This window comes from Argiope bruennichi, chromosome 6 (assembly GCF_947563725.1).
Source record: "Argiope bruennichi chromosome 6, qqArgBrue1.1, whole genome shotgun sequence".
NCBI lineage: Eukaryota > Metazoa > Arthropoda > Arachnida > Araneae > Araneidae > Argiope > Argiope bruennichi.
The window spans coordinates 78,990,359-79,009,050 of NC_079156.1; the positions used below are offsets into that span (position 1 = coordinate 78,990,359).

The 18,692-nt window shown below is 31.7% G+C and overlaps 1 protein-coding gene across 1 annotated transcript in view; it reads right to left on the minus strand.

Annotated features, from left to right (window-relative positions):
* Positions 1-1,371: 1,371 nt before the first annotated feature.
* LOC129971237 (clotting factor G beta subunit-like) overlaps positions 1,372-18,692 on the minus strand; it is a 29,760-nt gene continuing 12,439 nt past the window's right edge. Inside the window, exons 5-9 of the mRNA XM_056084829.1 lie at positions 16,672-16,748; positions 13,745-13,866; positions 11,295-11,554; positions 3,488-3,651; positions 1,372-1,762 (exon numbers count right to left, since the gene is read on the minus strand). Coding sequence (XP_055940804.1) covers positions 1,592-1,762; positions 3,488-3,651; positions 11,295-11,554; positions 13,745-13,866; positions 16,672-16,748 — 794 coding nt within the window. The 3' untranslated portion in view covers positions 1,372-1,591. The remainder of the gene's footprint in view (positions 1,763-3,487; positions 3,652-11,294; positions 11,555-13,744; positions 13,867-16,671; positions 16,749-18,692) is intronic.

Genomic DNA, 18,692 nt, shown 5'->3' on the forward strand with positions numbered 1-18,692 from the left:
AATGTTTGTATCCATCCAAGAAATGATTACTGCAAAAATATTTCGCCAGTTCATCAATATTGTGATCCTATGGTTTACCCTTTATTTCTTCCTCATGGCGAATGTGATTAGCTCGGTGGTATGCATCATGTGGAGGAAAGACAACCAGCAAAATAAATACGAGTAACACTATGCCAGTATTATTCTGACTGACTTTCGACGGGTAATCATTTTAGGCTTTTGCATAGCAATGGGAAATTATCTCTGCAATATAATATAGATGCCTATGTTAAAACTGAAGGGTCCAGGCTGAGCTACATTCGGATGCACCAGCAAGATTTGAGCTATGCAGAGAGCTTTTAGATGCTCTACAGTCACGTGCTGAAAATGAAAACCTTAGAGCAGGCAAGTTAATTATATTTTAATTTATATGAAGGTTATTACACATCTTATAATTTCCCAATTTTCAGAAAAAATGTTATTGAAACAATACCAATCAATACTATGGATTATGATAATATAATACATTTAATTCCTCTGTTACTAATAAGACTTTTAATAAATTTAAACTCAAACAGTTTCCAATACGTTTGGATTTTCATTGACAATCAATAAAGCACAGGGACAAACTTTTGACAAATATGTTTAGAATTATCTAAATAAGTATTTAATCATGGGCAGTCATATGTAAGACTTTCATGGATGGCATCATTTGAATCATTGATACTCATATTTCCTTCTTTTGAGGAATAAAATTGCGTATGCTAAGAAGTTTTAGAGTAAACTGTATGACTAGCACTGTGATGATGAACTGTACAGGAATTGTAAAAACAAAACTATACTACATTAAAATAGAAAAGGAAAGGAAAAACAAAACTTTATTCATGCATTAAGTAATTATACCAATCACTGCTTTTATCTAACTTATTTTAGTTTTTCGAAACATTAATAAGTGTAGAAGAATTGCGAAGAATTATTGAAATAAAAATCTAGTTAATTCTAAATAAAAATCTTGAAAATATTAGTAATTTTACTATTAAAGCAAAAAAAAAAAAAAAGTGAATAAATTCATTCAGTAAAATATTGTAAATGCCAACTAATGCCAATTATTCATTGGAATTATATGAATGGTATTTTAATTTATTAGATTTAAAATTTTATTTGTCATTTCTTTAAAAGGTAATTTTTGTACTTTCAAAAGATTTTTCACGCAAGTTTGTTATTTGATGAGTTTTTAAATTTCTTAAGTTTCCGTACATTTCCAAAAGCTTATTTTCTTTGTGCAATTAAGTAACATTTGTTTAATTCCAAACTTCAAGAACTTTTTTATAATTAGATGACAATTGCTAATTAAAATTAAAGTGAATAATAAAATAAATAAAGAATTGAAAATTTTTGTTCGGTCATCACTTTCTTTATTTTGATATCCTGAGCACATTTCTCTATTCCATTTTCAAACACAAACTGAGCTGCATGTCAACTTAAAAAAGTTCTGTTTGCAATATCATAGTCCATTCTATAGTGCATATTGCATAAACAGTGATGGAAGTATGAAATTTTATGGAATTGCCAGTAGATACTGTCCTTTTTCACGAAGAGTTCCATATTATCTTTAAGAACGTCCAAGGTCTGTGTTGTCATACAACCATTTTGTGTACTGGGAAAGCCTTGTGTATACCCCTGGAAAACCAACTTGAGCACATCCATATCCAAAAGAGACAACTCCAAGCTGAACCCATGAAAAATCTTTTAGTTTGGCAACCATCGGTCCTCCTGAGTCACCCTGAAAAAATAAATAACATTTTAACCCTTGGGACATTACTAGTTGCAATTACTTAATATCTTTTTTGATCAATAAAATTATATATTAATGAAGTAATTAATTTAACACTATCTAATGAAATAAATTTAACACTATTTAATGAAATAATATAGTACATTTTTTTTTGTATAAATTCGTGCTAGTTAAACTAATTATTCTTGTTTTAGACATTACTGTACTAAGGCCTAGCATTAAAACTAAGTTCTAAATTCAAATTTCCATTTGGTCCCTATTCCATTTCTAAGCTCACGTGAAAAACCATGTAAATAATTGATATCACGAGATTTTTGGTGTTGCCAATAAGTTTGTGAAATTGAATACCTCGTGATATCGCTAGAGTTAAGTAATCGTCCAACTATGTCTTGTAATATAATAATGAATAACGACACGGACAGAATTTCACTTCAGCAGTATAATCTGAACTCATACTTTTTACATGATGATAATTATGTTTAAACATATGATGAAAACGATGTTTCAAGGCATTTTCAATCGAAAATTGTCCATTCTCTATTTAAAAATGGGCAACAATTTTTATTAGAATGTTATAATTGAGGAAGTGAATGATTCACCACACTTCTAAACGCGAAATAGATTGATTTTGCAAGCTCTTACTAACTTATCTTATCCATAAAACTTCTTTTTTTTTCCTTTATGAGATGATCTCTGTATGAGAAAGGAAATCCCAAATATTCTGCACTATATCCCCATATATCCAACCGAGAGAAAATGCTATTAGATTTGGAAATATTGACTTTTGAGTTAGAGGTTCATGGGCTCGACAAACCTATGCTTTATCTTTGAACTATGAGTGCAGTTTAAAATTACAGTATTCGTCCTCAGTAGCTCTCACATTCTTTCGAAATGAATATTATTCAACAAATAAAATCTAATCATTGAACTGGGAGAAACAGGTAATATGAATGATATGTTAAGTGAGATTGGTTATTGATCTATATGCACCAATCATTTGACAGCTAAAAATTGTTCAATCATTAGTGTGAAACGACATAGTTATCATCGATTATGGCCAGTCAACTTAAGAGTATTTAAGAAACAACGATAAAGAAGTCATCGTTTTTGACAATTATCACATAAACTTGCCAAAAATTATAAATTGTTGAAGATGTTGAATTTTGTATCTTGATACTTTAAGCATGCTTTCTCTGTGACTATTGTGGCGATAGCAAAAGGATAGTAAAATACTATTTATTTTCCAAACAATAGCAATCGATTTTCACTTCTCCTTGTTCAGTTCCAAAACAGAAAGTTGATATTTATTGATATATTTTTTATCATCTCTGTGAGGTAAAACTTCGATTATTTATCTTAAAACATCGTTTATCAACTTTGAAAGCTCATTCACTGAAGCTTTCGTTGAGGTATTATGTAGTGAGTGATTATCGCTACTTGGGATATGTTTATTTAAATGACTAATTTGCCACAAAAATTCATGATTGTGGTCATTTACCAAATTACCACTTTTGGCCCGTGTATCAGCCCTCCTTAAGAAAGTGCGTCCCGTCACCAGAGAAGACTTAATCACGATTTTTATAACCTTAAGGGAAGTTAGAACCAGGATATTGAGTTAGACCACTTCTTCCACGTAATCGTGGTGACACTGTCTCTCTCTAGGGGTAAGAGGTAAAATCAAAATAACTGCCATTTGGAAGGAATCTCACTTACTTGGCAGGCATCTTTCCCTCCTTCTTTCTCTCCTGCACAAATAAATAGATTCGTGATTCCTTTGGGAAAGTTACCTCTGGCAACTTTATAGTATGACTCGTTGCACTGTTTCAGAGGAACAATGTGTATTTCGACTTCCTGTAGCACTTGACTACTGACACCACCTGAAAGTAGAATTCAAAACTATTTATATTATCTTCTATATATTCAGCAAAGAAATTTATAGATTCATTATTTAGAAATTATATGATAGGTTAAGATATCTCATTGTTCTCAATGCTTAGCGTATGGTAAGGATTTATCATTAATACGACTTCTCTAAGAATGCTTTGACAAACGGTAAGAAGCTACTCTAAGATATCAAAAAAAGGCAGGATGTTTTTGTTTGATATCTTAATTCAATATTTTAGAAGCAGACACCAGTGTGCACAGGCAATAAAAAGATAAAAATTGTAGAAAATGTTTATAGTGACAAATAATATATATAAAAAAAGATTGTATACATTTTTCCTATCAACTTTCGCTGACGGTCTAGTTTTTATGCTGATGAGTCGTAAGTTCAAGACTGAATTCCACGTATATGGGACAGGTGTATGCTAACTTTATAAAGGGTCAAATGTCTTCCCGCTGAAAAGATGAAGGCATTTGGAAAAGAGGATATCAGCTGATGAATCATCCTCATCTTCTGGGTCAATCTCATCATTCAAAATTAAAAAGTTCGCTCCAAAATAATCCACATGTGACTTCAAAATGGGGTTTTAGTGTTCCTGAAACCGTACTAAACCAAAATTGTATTTAATTTAGTTCGACGAAGAGAGAGCACGATGGGTAAAAATGCAAGGCGTCTAGTTTTTCGTTACCTATATTGAAAACTGATTTCCCCCACATTTCACCCTCGGGGGGCACCTCAAAATGAGGATGAGATGCTTCCGGCATGGTGGATGGATCTCGCCACCCTGGAGGGTACACTAATAGGTGGGGGATCTGATTCCTCCCATCGATGACGGGACGTACTTCCTTCGGGGAGAGCTGTACCGTGGCCGGTGACGGCCCTTAGGATTCAACCACAGTTCCCGCCAATGTTGATGTTGCAGCGGTCCGGTCATTCAGTTTTTATGGTTTAAATCCGTGTGCCTTCGTGGCGGGTCGGGGAGTTAGATGGCGGACTTTCCCCATCTAACATTTTGATTCAGGATCATTTTGTGGCTTCAATTAACTGTTGTAGCTGAATAATTTTTCAATCAATTTCTTCTAAAGTTTTATATTAAAAGACGTTGAATTTTTAATAAAGATCTTCACACATATTTTGTTCCTGAAGAGTGATTTCCAAAAAGTGCCAGGAGCTTATCTGTTATACCATAAAGTTTATCAAACCTTCTCACTGGTTTCTGTGTATTTTAGTGACTGCTTCTAGATTTGGAGTTATAAAAAAAGCCCATAAAGATAGATAGAACTCCAATAAACAGAATGTATTTTTAAATGGCATAATTTGGCACACCTAAATCCAGTTTCAACGACAGATTACACTAAAATATCGTATATCTAATAAGAACTTTCTTCAAAGGTCATATTAAACACTTGAATATTAAGTTTCCTCAATAATTTTTATAAGAAAGAGTTTCTTTTATTTTTTTCTATTTTACATTTAATAAAACTTTCAATACAGTTTTTTTTTCTCACGAAAAGGGTGAAAAATCAAAAATTAAATACTACGGCAAATTTATTTATTTTATAATGATTTATGCTTGTTTTATTTCAGAAATTATCTATATATTATTAGCATGTATCTCACAATTTTTGTTGTAACCGTTTTATTTTTAAACCTTTGAATTTGATTTTTATAAAGATTTGGTCACAAATTCTAAAGTTATAAAAATATTGCAATATATAAATATAAGTTATCACTTTCCCCGGAATTTAATTTTTTTCCTTAAAGGTTCCTACAGCAAGTGCAGAGACAATAAGCCTTTATAGTATCAATGTCTTGACATTCCTGTTTCCTTTTCATTCTACACATATGCACAAAATGATAACAGAATTCAAACAGAAAAAATGCAATAGTGTGAATCAGGTTTCTTGAAGAAAGTATTAAATGTACACAAAAACCACCAGAATAGAAGTGCTCATGCAGTGGCACTCAAGAAAATATCTGAAATCAGTCAGGATATAAGTAGATTTTAGCTAATTAAAATTCAGTAGCAAGTATAAAATACTTTCTGATTTGAATATTTTAATTTTATTTATATACCATTAAGGAGTATACAGGTGGTTATCAAAATAATGGAAACGCATTAGATTTATAAGGAACCCTTTATTATTATGGTGTAATACCGCCTTTGGCAGCTTGTATTCACCTAAGAATCGATTCATACAAATGTTGAGTAGTGTTTAGAGGAATATTATACCATTCTTCCTGGAAATATCGTGAAAGTTCTGGGAGAGATGCCAGTAGAGGATATTGATTCTGTATTGAACACTCTAAAATAGACCATAGCGGTTCAATTATATTGAGGTCGGGTAACTGTGCCGGCCAAGGCAGATGTTTAACTTCATCCTCGTGTTCATCAAACCATGAATGAACAAGTCTCGCTGCATGGATAGGTTTCATTATCATCCTGGAAAATTCCATCTTTAGCAGGAAACGAAGTTTGCATCATAGGATGGACCTGGTCAGCTAAAATTTCTCTATAGTTCTCCCCAATGATCCTTCCTTTCAGGATTACGATTGGTGCAGCAGAAAACCACGACATGACTGCCCATATCATGACAGATCCACTTCCATGCTTGACAGTTGGAAGGAGACAATCACGATCATACGCTTGTACAGGTGTCCTCCAAGCGTGCACCCGTCCTGTTGTAGGGAAAAGTGTGAAACTCGATTCGTCAGACCATATTACTTTCTTCCACTTATCAATCGACCAGGTTTTGTCAGTGTGACCACTGTAGATGACGTTTACCATTAACATCTGTGACAAGTGGCTTGGGAATTGCTGCTCTGCCATCAATGTTCTTTTTATGAAGGTGCCTTCTAACTGTAATCACTGGCACTGGGGAATCTTGATGGGTATTGAGCTCTGTGGTGACTTTTACTGCAGTTGTTCGCTTTTTAGACATTACAATCCGCTTCAATACCCGTCGATCTCTTTCAGTGAGCTTCTCTTTCCGCCCATTATTTTGCTTTGCCGAGCTTGTCTTGCCGCGCTGTGTGTGTGCTATCATGACTTTAGACACCGTACCTCTAGAAACGCCTGAAAGTTGGGATATTTCGGTCACATTTACTCTAGCTAGATGGGTTCCTACAATTTGACCTCTAAACATCTGAGAGGTCCAACATTTTACGCTTTAAAAAAAAATTCAAGAATTACAGAACTTTAATAAAGCTTACACATACTACCAGAATATATACATTGCTATTTATAAAAAAACCTGATGGCTATTATCGCATTTTAATGCTTACGAAGCACATTAAAAAATGTCACTTTTATTCACAGGCGATTCCATTATTTTGATAACCACCTGTAATTCTTATAACACAAGCTTTTAACACATCTAATGTTTTAGTTGTAGAAATTACTGTTTTTTATGCGGTACCTGTGTATGGTAAGCACACTTTTCTTTCCCGTCATTAGAATGCCTTATATGGGAAGATTAACATTTACTTAGGGACTTGGAATATATTGTTTTTCTGATATTTTACCTTGACAGTGCTGTTTATTATGATTGACGGTTATACCACGTACAGAAAGAAACCTTGGCATTCCAGTGTCTCCAATCAGGTTTTAATCAAAAGCTTTTTCTTGGGATGCACGCAGTAAACAATTATTGCTTTTATTAAGGTTTTTGAATGCAACTGATAAAAACAAGCTTTTCTAATCTCTGCCGGCTAGCAAAAAAACACGCTTTACGTAAGTTATAAACTTTTGTTCCAGAAAGAAGAGAAAAAAACTTGGACTGATTCCAGATTCGATGACCATGAGCGTGGAATCAATGTAATGAAGCTTCAATTATCTTAATCGCTTGTGGAATCTAGAGAAACCTTATTTTTATTCTTCACGTACATTTCGTTCGAAATAGTAAATAAAATTTCAGAAAATAAATTATAACCATTTTTATTTCCTTTTTTAAAAAATTGATTTGTTTACTGTTCGTAAAAATAAAATTTTGTAAATGACTATTTTACTCCTTATTGACGAATTAAATTCTCAAAGTGCGCGCACTTATGTGTTTTTGATGAAAAATTCTATTTTAATAATTAAATTAGCAGTCAAAATATTACTTTATATAAAGTTTTTTTCATTTAATTGGCATCACTTGATTATTAGAAAGAATGGATTTAAAAATTCCACAATATTTAGGATAATTGAAAATTTTTTAATCATATAATAGATAATAGATAAATTAAAAAATGAAAAGCAGAAAACAAATAAATTAAAAATATCATTTTTAAGAACACTAATAATGCCGCGTTTATAAAAAACTGTTTTATTACATTTATTAATATAAATAAAAATCATTGTAGCTATGTATATTTGTATATTCCGCATGTTCTTCTAAACAAGTGAACCGAATTCAAACAAATTTTGCGTACTAATTATCTGAGACATATGAAAGAATTCTGTCAAGTTTTAAAAGTACAAAATCTAATAAATATTCAGTTCATTAATAATGCAAAAGTAAGCTAATAAATTGGAAATGTTATCAAATCAAGTAATAATTAAATAATGGTATCAATAAATCTTTATAAACAAGTAAAAAGAATTCTTATAGGAGTGTATTGGCTAATATTTTCCTGCATTTCTATGAGAGAAAAATAATTAAACAAAATAATTAAATTTATTAAACGGTTTTAGATACAATGATGACTTGCTTTTGCTAAACATAGATAATCTAATTTTATAATTAATTGTTATCCAAAAGAATTAAACTAAATGGTGCTAATGAAAACAAACAGAAAGCTACTTATTTGGATATAAAAATGGAAATTTGTAAAGGAAAAAAGAATTATAGTATAGAGGAGTTTGATTTCAAAATAATTAAACTAAATGATTTCCATTTTAATTTAAATTCTAAAACGTTCCAAAACTTAATTTTCTCGTGATTTAATAGGATTAAAAATGTAATAATAGAATTTCTTATATTGAGGCAACAAGCACTCTTCTTAAAAATTTTATTTTAATGATTTGTTAAAAACTATTGATTATAGAGCAAGATTTATCTATATTGTAACAGAATTTCATAATTCAAAATATGCTTTAAAGTTTTTTTTCTCTTGGTCTTATTTTTAACTCAATAGATGGCGCTGAGATTTCTAAACTAAATCGTGTTATGACACTGCGTTTTGACCAAGTTTTGTGGGCGTTTCAGCCTTAAACGCGGTAATTTCAAATATGCTAGATTCCCCTATTTTCAGTTGTAAGTTTCATTTCTTTATTCTTTTTAGAAGATAATTGATTTCGATTTGTAAGATTAGTGTACAATTTGATTTTCGAATTTCTAAGTTTTTGATATTTTTACTAATTTTATAGTTGGGTGCTTAGTTCTCGTTTATTTAGATGGGCGTTTATATTTCTTAAATGTTGATATTATGTTTCTATATTTAATTATGATTTTCGAAATTTTAAATTTTTAGCTTGAGTTTTTATTTCCCCTATTTTTGTAATTAGCTTATATAATTTATATAGTGATTGATTTTACAATTTTTGTGTTGTGTACATTGATTTGTTTTACTAAACCTCAATTTTTTGAAATTTTCTGGTTTTGAGAGAGTCAATTCTCTTAGATGAAAATCGAGAATCACACAGAAAAAATCCTTGGTTGGAATCCCCGTTTGAATGTGACCCTTCATAAAAATGTTCAGATTGAATTCATCATTTCTTCTATATTCCGTTTAATTCTTTCCCTATTTTCATTAATTTTTTCCCTGTTTTTTAATACACAATAATCTTAAGATTCATTTAATGCTTTTGCTTTGAATATATATATATATATTGTATTGTATATGTAGCAACATTGGCATTTTCTAATTAAATAAAAACTTTTGCTAAAAAAATTTCAATGATAGCAGCTATTTTTGACTATGAGATACAACCAAAATTTTACCTGTTACTGCAAAGTAGTTTGGAAAAAAATTATTCCAGAAAAAATATCTCTGCACCATGTTATATTCAAAATTTTATCTTTTCAATGATACTAATTTCATTTCAGTACAATAATTTTCAATTAATATATTTTTTTAAAAAAAATGTAATGCAGACGATTTTAAAATAAGGAAATTTATAGTTACTTCTTTATTAGGCAACTTTAAGATTTAGAAATACTTCACTGCTACTTTTTTCCCATTTTTCTTTTAATGTAATATATATCTATTGATAATGTTTTTTTGTAGTAATTTAACTGGGGCTAAAGAGAAACGCAAGTACACTCGCTCAAATTAAAACGGATTCTTAGAAAGAATTCTTTTTGATGAAATGGAATATTTTTTTTTTATTGTTGACGAACAAGAATACTATTGGCAGAATATATGCGCACAATTCTTTAAAAGTAGTGAGGATTGGCAATTTTATCACGAAAACTATTGATTTAGTGTATTTCAAAAAAATTTTATTTATGAATTATTTTATTTATTATTTGTTTCTATTTCAAGATGTTCTTTGAGCTTTTCTTGTGTTTCAGCATTTGTAAACAAAATTTCGCTTCTTAATATAACAAATGTTACTAATTTGTGGGGACAATCAGCTATCGGTGGTTTTTAAAACTATCTGTTCAATTGATCTTTTAATTAAAACCATTTTAATCAATAAAAGGAATTTCTAAATTATATTTTAGGCGAAAGTTGTTTTCACGTTAAAAAATAATCATACATGGTAGGACTTTGATCCAGGGCAGCGCAGAGTATAACCTTTAATTTAAAAATATAATGACGATTCGTAATTAACTAAAAGATAACTTTTTTCTTAAATTGCCAACATTTCAAAAATACCTAAAATTTTCCACATTTTTACATTTTCTAAATTTTTTGAACCTTATTTTATTATTTAAAAAAATTAAACACTTTATCAAGGTAGTGAATCAGATATAAGTATTTTTCCTTTAGAATCAGATAACTATGAAAACTAGTCCTATTTAAGTTGTATTTAAATTACGAACTGTTGTGAAGTTCTCACAAATAACCGCAATTCGTGACATGCATCCGTTGTCCTAAATGGATCAAAATATTTTAAAACATTTTCAATCATAATTTATTATTTGATAATTAGGCCTTAATAGTAACAAATTACTTTGATTTTTATGTCTTATTGACGAGACCTTAATTTTTCATTCATATTAAACTAAATTTATAAAGTTTTTTTTATTGATTTGATTGATGAATGTCTCGCTTAGAAGCTACAAGATGGAGAAAAAGTAATTTATTAGCTGGACGATCTAAATCATTTCAAGGTGCAGCAAAACTATTTCAAGATAAAGATTTAAGCCATCTTACATGTCAACGCAAGTGAATATTGAATGCACAGTCTTTACTATTACGTTACTGCAACTTGAGTTGTTTGTAAAAAAAAAGAAAAAAAAAAAGGCAGAAATATTATTTATTACATTTTTAAGTTAACTGAGTGAATTTTAATTCTACTAAAAGCGTTTTAAAGTTCTGTTCTTGACTTTCTTCGCTCATTCCAGTATCTTCAAAAGGAATGTTTGAGATATGAAGATTTCATTCAAAAATGGTGGAATATTAAAATTGAACGTGACATTTCTGGTTAATTTTGAATAGAAGTATTGATTCTTTATTCTAAAAAATAAATTATAATCTTACCAAAAGTGGTGTCTCCCCATCCAGTAACAGTGACCACGTCCAATCCAGGTATGATTTTGTCCCGAAGGCCGTCAGAAGGCAGGCACACGGGGTAAACTTTCTCGGTCAGCTTGACCAGACCGTCCACCTTCATGAGACAGAGATCGTTGTAGTACTGACGAGGCTTATAATCGGGGTGCAACAGGACATCTTCCACAAGATATTCAGTGCCGTCTTTTGTAGAGTGAGATCCAACTACTATGCTGAATTTCTTCGGGTCTCTGAAACAGAAAAGACGAAATGTTCTATAATCATCCTTGGGTGAAAGAAATTCAGGAAGTCACTACATGGTATTGGTTTAATTTCTATTAATTCGATTGTTAAGATGAAATTTCCTCAAAATTAAAGATTAATTCAAGTTGCTTTTTATTCAAAGTCACTCAGTACTCAAAAGAATGTATAAAATGTGAATTTCTCTGTAATTAGCTTCAAACTCGTAATTACAACTATTTTAATTGCAATTTAGAAAATTGTTGACGTATCTTTTCTGATTATTGGCTTGCAATAAAAAAAAAGCGGAATATGTATTAAACCAGATATGATTGAATAGTATACAAATGCAACCAAAATAATAATAAAAAAAAAAGGCAAAAGGAACGAGAAGATAAGCCGAGGAAGAAAAAAGTAATCTATATCTAACCATAAGCTGAAAAGAAGCTGCAAAATTTACAGTTCGGCCGCCACTGGATTTGAGAGGAGAAAATGTGACGTTCCAGCGTGACCGAGATTATTTTTTATCCTCTCTAGTGCTATTCGGAGTACAGTAACATCTTGCGTTTCAGGGTTATTGAGTCATTTTCTGTTTCGTTGCTTCGTTTTTTAATATATAATGTTTTTCTTTAATCATTGAGCTTTTAGTGTGGAAAGTAATAAAATTTGGGCAAAAGGGCTAATGCATATCTTAAAATAACTTCAAAAGTGCGTTTTAATGTCAAAGTCCAGACGTACAAGCCCCGCTGTGTTCCTTCCTTGTAATGATTTTTAATATGCATTGCACATAAAATAAAATAGAATGGTTTTATTCTACATTTAAAATATGAAATTTTAATTATTACTCTGGCTCAAAGTCTTGTTGTAATTTAAATAACTATGAGAAAACTTCTAATTATGCAGCTTTTCCACAAAATTTCAGGAAAGAAAGGTTTTAATAAATTTTTACATATTCTGATCAAATTTTTGATTCGATTTCTATAGATTGTGAATAGGAAGCAGTTAAAATCGAAAGTACTTTTTCTTTTAATTACTGAATGCCATCTAAAATTGATAATCGATTATAGGAGTATTATGTTGATCAAGACAAATGAATATAAGTCCTTAAATTGTTTCAAAATTCAGTTTCATAATTTGTAGCTTATATTTCTTATACCTCAGCCTTTTTAAATCGAAAAATATAAACTCCATTATATATTTTTTTTAATGTTCTGTGCTCCACTTTTCTCAAACATATTATTTTATTGTGAAATTTTTAGCTTTAATGCTGGGCTCCTTAAAGAAGGATTTTAAATATGAATTCTTACCCATTAATTCGAATTTGCTATCATGATTGCTTATAAAAAGTTTTGCTTGCACCTGGGCTTTTAAAATTGAATAGATACCACCAAATTTTTATGTAGAATCTCATAGAAAGGAATTATCAATAATTTTTATTTTCTCGTATACACAGTATAGAGAAAGTATAAGAATTGTCGAAAATTCGAACTGGAGATTTTAACTACCTGAGTTCCAAGAACGCAATTTTGGAAAATGCCCGTCAGGCTGTCTGACAAAGATAACTCAAAAACGATTTGAGCTAGACAGTTGAAATTTGGTGTATGGTCTTCACTCCAAATTTGCAGATTTCTATCAAGTTTTTTGTAAAATCTATTTAGAGGAAGTCCGACTATTCGAATATAAATTAACACGATTATTCGCTACACAGATTTAACATCTTTAGTGTAGACACCTGTCAAATTCTGAGCCGAATCCAATTATGGGTGACTGTTTGTTGATCTGTACTTTCAGAAGCAAGCAAACGCGATAATTAAAAATACAATGACTTAAATATATGAAATTTGATATGGGAATTCGCGACTACAAGTGCAGTTTTGCATCATATTTGTTTTATTCAGTTGAGAAAAACGTGTCTAATGTACCAGTTCGATTTTCGGATACTATTAATCACATGCCAAGGCTTAAAAAACTCGCCAAGGATGACACGATAGATTCAGTAAAAAATGCTAAATTCGCGCCAAATGATAATATTTCGTGACTAGTTACACCAATGCCATAAAAGGCGCTCTCTGGTATGACAAATTCAGAAAGGTACACTCCCACTGGTTTTAAATACATGCTCAGCTCATAATTGTAAAACAATCCTCGCTAATTTTGATTCTTTGGAACACGGATTTAATGTAAGTGATGAATATACGTACATGTTTCCCTTCTCCGCATCAAAGCAATGTGCAGCAGTGACAACATATTGTCTGCTTACCAATGAAGCGCCACATAAGAAGCGTTTTGGTCCTCCGGGCACTGACGTTTTGAAAACGGCCACCTGGAAGAAACGGAATTTACTTTGCAGAATCCTTCTTCGGATAAAGATAAACCTTTTTTTTAGTGCGCTCATGAAGGGGGGGGGGTGGAGATCAATTGTATGCAAATTTGTATTTAAATGCGTAACAGTAACGACACTCGTGTACTCTTTTATTGAAATCGAGATAAGGTGTCAAACTCATTCTTCTTGCATAACGCCGGATGAAAACAAGAAGACTGACTGACTGACTACACTCTACTTTCCCGACTAAAATATAGTCAATTTGACATATAATGACCGAACTACTAGCTTTCAATTTGTGAATGACCCTCAATTGTCTTAAGGTTTTTAAATAGCGTAACTAAAGGAATGGGATTCTTCCTCCTCAGAATACTAGGATCTTAATTTGGGAGCGAAACTAGGCTTAAAACAATTTTTTGACGCATTCTTTTAATATAATAACAAACATAAAAAAGATTTTAAAATCTCAAAATTTGTCGAAGCCATACAGTAATTTTAATCTCCCAATTTAAGTTGAGAGTTAGAAAACGAAATTTCAGGGGTATTAGCAAAGTTAGTGAGTCGAAATAGTTCTTTTATTCCGTGGTTATTCCAGAGAAGTATATTTTGAATATATTTGAAACGTCTTAAGGAAATTTTAAAGACTTCACATGTAAGCATTTTTCTATTCATTTCTGATTATACCTCTTCATATATTTTGAGTTCCTCGGTAAACATAAAATCCTTGAATATTATTTTATGAAATTATCTGACCTGGTTACATAACTGTTTATAAATGTTGTCTTTATTAATTTTTGCTTTAAAAAGAAATGCTTTGCATTGGTTTAAACGAACTCCTGCAATAATTGAAAAAAATATACATGATGCTGAAGAACTATCAATCGTCATGATTAGTGATTATGTAGATTGTTTACTAATAATCTGGATAAAATATGCACACACAAGAAAACCAAATAAATAAGGCAGAGTTCTTGCTTTTCATAAATTTCTTAAAAGTATCAAGAAAATATAATAACTGATAAGGACTGAAAGGTAGTGATGGAAGGGTTAACTTAAAGGGAATACATACGATTGAAGGGGGTAGGCATTACAGTCAATTGTATATACAGTATTTCAGAAATATCTTGGTGCAAACTTCAAGCTGTAATAGAACTCTTCCAGATAAATAGAAATCATTAGACAATATATGGCATTAACCTCGAAGGCATTTTCTTTTGGAATCAGTTTATTCAAATTCATCAAATTTCAGTTTTATTGAGTTAGTTCTATAGTCTGTTTATATGAACAATCTCATTTATGATGATATTGTGCTGTATTTGACGAGTATTGTGTTACCAGAATTTTCGCGACTGCGACAATGTAATAAATGTCGTATGTTTTCACTAAAATAATTAGTAATGACGGTATGAAACCTATGTCAATGTTTATTGCCAATCTTTTAAATTGTTTCTGTTATATAAATATTTCCTAAACTTTATCGATTAATTCGTTAAGATCGACAATATTCAAATCCTTTCTTGGTATTCGTTTTCTTTCATTGTTACATGACGCAATATATATCGCAGCTAAATAACGTTTAAGATACTTTATTATTTGCATTTGTACAGATTTTATATTTACACTTGTACCTTATAAAGTTTATTTCGAGAATTTTCAGACTTATTATCTGAGGTTCAATTACTATAGATAGTAAATTATTCAAAAACATCTTACTGAAATTATAATTATAAAAAATACCATCGAATAATGATGGATTGCAAGAGAAACATTGAAACTTAATAACTATTGAGTTGCTAAAATTTAATCAATGCCTTTTTGTTTTGAACTGTCAAAATAGATTTTAAAGATTTGTTTTATTTCAATGCAGTGCCAAAAAAATGAACAAAAAAGACAAATTTATTAGACTTTTCATTAAAAATATGAATTTCCCTCGAAAAGGGATATCTGATGGAGTCGACGGTGACAGATTATTGCAGATTTTTTATTAACTAGACAGTTGTAAAAAAATTCTGAAATATTTTTAAATCATTAAATATTTAATTTGTTGTTTAGAGTTTTGAATTCAAAAGAGAGCTATCCTCGAGGAAAATTCTTGACTTAAATAGACTGTAACATTCCCCGTTTCTCAGTACTGATAAGACATTGTGTTGTACTGATTCATTGTGTCGTCGCTGTTATTTACTAAACTCCTCGAGATAGCCAGATGGTGGATCTTTTCACCTGGGTGGTCTCGCATCTGTTTATTAGCGACTACAATGAAAGACCACATGTGGAATTCCTCGTCCCAGAGGTATTGACAGTACCTTCAAAGAGAAAGGGGTGTCCTAACATCTGGATGCTAGATGTTTCTCTTTGTGAAAGGACCTTCCCACGACCCACTGGCGCTGCTGCGAGAGCACATGGTTGAACCCCAATTGGCCGAAGGAGAGCTCAAATGACCAACGTAAATTAAGAGGCGGAAATTGTCGCCGAAATAAAGCGCCGAGATTTTTTTTAGAGAGAAGAAACGAATTGCAGGGACTGTTGGATTACGCCCACGAGTTCGGAGTCTGAGAAACTACTCCTGGAATGGTCGTGTTGACGAGAAAAAGAACTGAGTTTCAAGAAAAACCTCCGATTTGGACTGTTGTATCTCCTATTACAGGTGTAAATATCTATTTAACCAAGATTAGAACAAGTTGTTCTTTGTATATATAAAGAAAGAATAAGTAAAATAAAGAATTGTCTGAAAATTCTGATTCGTTATTTGATCAGTCTAGATCAGGATATTACAAGACTATTAATACAAAGATGAGTTTTTCTTACCATCCATGGCCAAGAATTAGATTGAGCATCCCTTCCACCAACAATAATAGGTTTTATAATATCTCTACGACTCAATCCTGTAAAAGCAAAAATTATGAATTATGGCATAGAATGAAGGAAAAGGTTTCATATCTCAGTGGGAATTTCTCAAAGCTTTTCAAAATACTTCACTTTTAATAGAGGCAAATATGGAGGGAATTAATTTATACACAGTCATTTCAGTTCTTGCTTTATGGATGGACTCTCACTTCTGTTATGTTATACCCGTTTTCCATCCTCAGAATGTTTGAATTATATCCCTCAGATTTTACATTTTTACTTTAACGTATACGAAGTATTCTAAGAAAAAGCATTGTAATCATCAAAAACCTCGAATACAAGATTTTGAAGGATTAACATGTTTCAGACCTCTAAGGCCAAAAACACATTTTTTGGAATGCTGTCTATTGTTCCATCTGTCTATTGGGGCCGCGGTGGCCTGGTGGTAAGGTCTCGGCTTTGGAACCGGAGGGTTTCCGGTTCGAGACCCGATTCTACCGAAGAACCGTCGTGTAAGAGGGTCTGTTGCACGTTAAATCCGTCCTGACTAAACGTCTTCCCACTGGTGTGGAGAGGCGGGTGCCAGCTCAGGTATCGTCCTCGTCATCTGCGGTTCAAAATTACGAGATCCGTCCCAAAATAGTCCTAGTGTTGCTTCAAACGGGACGTTAATAACTAAACTCCATCTGTCTATTATCGCAATAAAAACTTTTTGAGCTAGTTGAATGAAATTTGATATATATTCTTTACATCCATTTTGTAGATTTCTGTCAAATTTGGAACAAAATCTATTCAAGGAAAGCTATTTCTTCGTCTGGTTGAATATAAATCAATATGATAATTACAAATCACGGTAAGTACAAATTATATAAATAAAGTTAGAGGGATAAAATTTAATACGCATATTCAGATTCCGCTGACACTTATTAAATGTGGAACCAAATCCGCCAAGGGGTTAAACGTCTGTATTTTCGAATCTGTATAATTACGATAGCTCAAAAACACAATGACTTAAATATATGAAATTTGCTATGTGATTTTGTGACTACAATTGTCACATTTTGGTGCCATTTGGTGGGAAATAAGAAACCGAAATACGTTCTGGTGCTTGTGTAATAACAGCATGCCAGCGATTAATCGCCAAAAAATTGTCAAACATTTAAATTAATATGCCGTTTTTTAACTTTTTCGCCAATAGCATGTGGTTTTATGATACACAACCACATTTATTAGAGTGTTGAAGAAAGTTTCGGGAAAAAAACGCCAGCAGGTTTCATTATTTGCATTGTTTGGAGAAACTCTTGGTTTATCGTTTAGAATTCTTGAAACCTTTCGGGTCTTATTCTTTAATATAAACATCTCTCTGTATTGCTAGGGCCGCGGTGGCCTGGTAGTAAGGTCTCGGCTTGTGAGCCGTAGGATTTCAGGTTCGAGACCCGCTTTCACCGAAGAACCGTCGTGTAAGGGGGTCTGTTGCACGTTAAATCCGTCATGCCAAACGTCCTCCCGATGGTGTGGTGTGGAGAGAGGGGTGCTAGCTCAGGTCTCGTCCTCGTCATCTGACCACGGTTCAAAATTACGAGGTCCGTCTCAAAATAGCCCTAGTGTTGCTTTACAACGGGACGTTAAAATAACTAAACTTCTCAGTATTGCTTGAAAACCTTTTAGCATTCCTTATACATCTGTTATAAGGAATGCTAAATAAGGAATGCACTTACTTTTAGCATGAACCAATTTTATCATTTATAATCCACATAAGGGCGTTTTTTGTATTAAAAAACTAAATTTTTGCATTAAAAAACCCATCAAAACCAAACTTTATGGATGGTGCTATCAAAATTACGCCACTAAACCATAGAGATTTCATGCTTATTAAGAAATTATTTGTCTTGTAATGAATAGTATAAAAAAATTTTTTATATCCTTATTATTTTCTCCCGAAAAATTTCTGGCCTCGTCTAATATATGGGATTGTACAGATA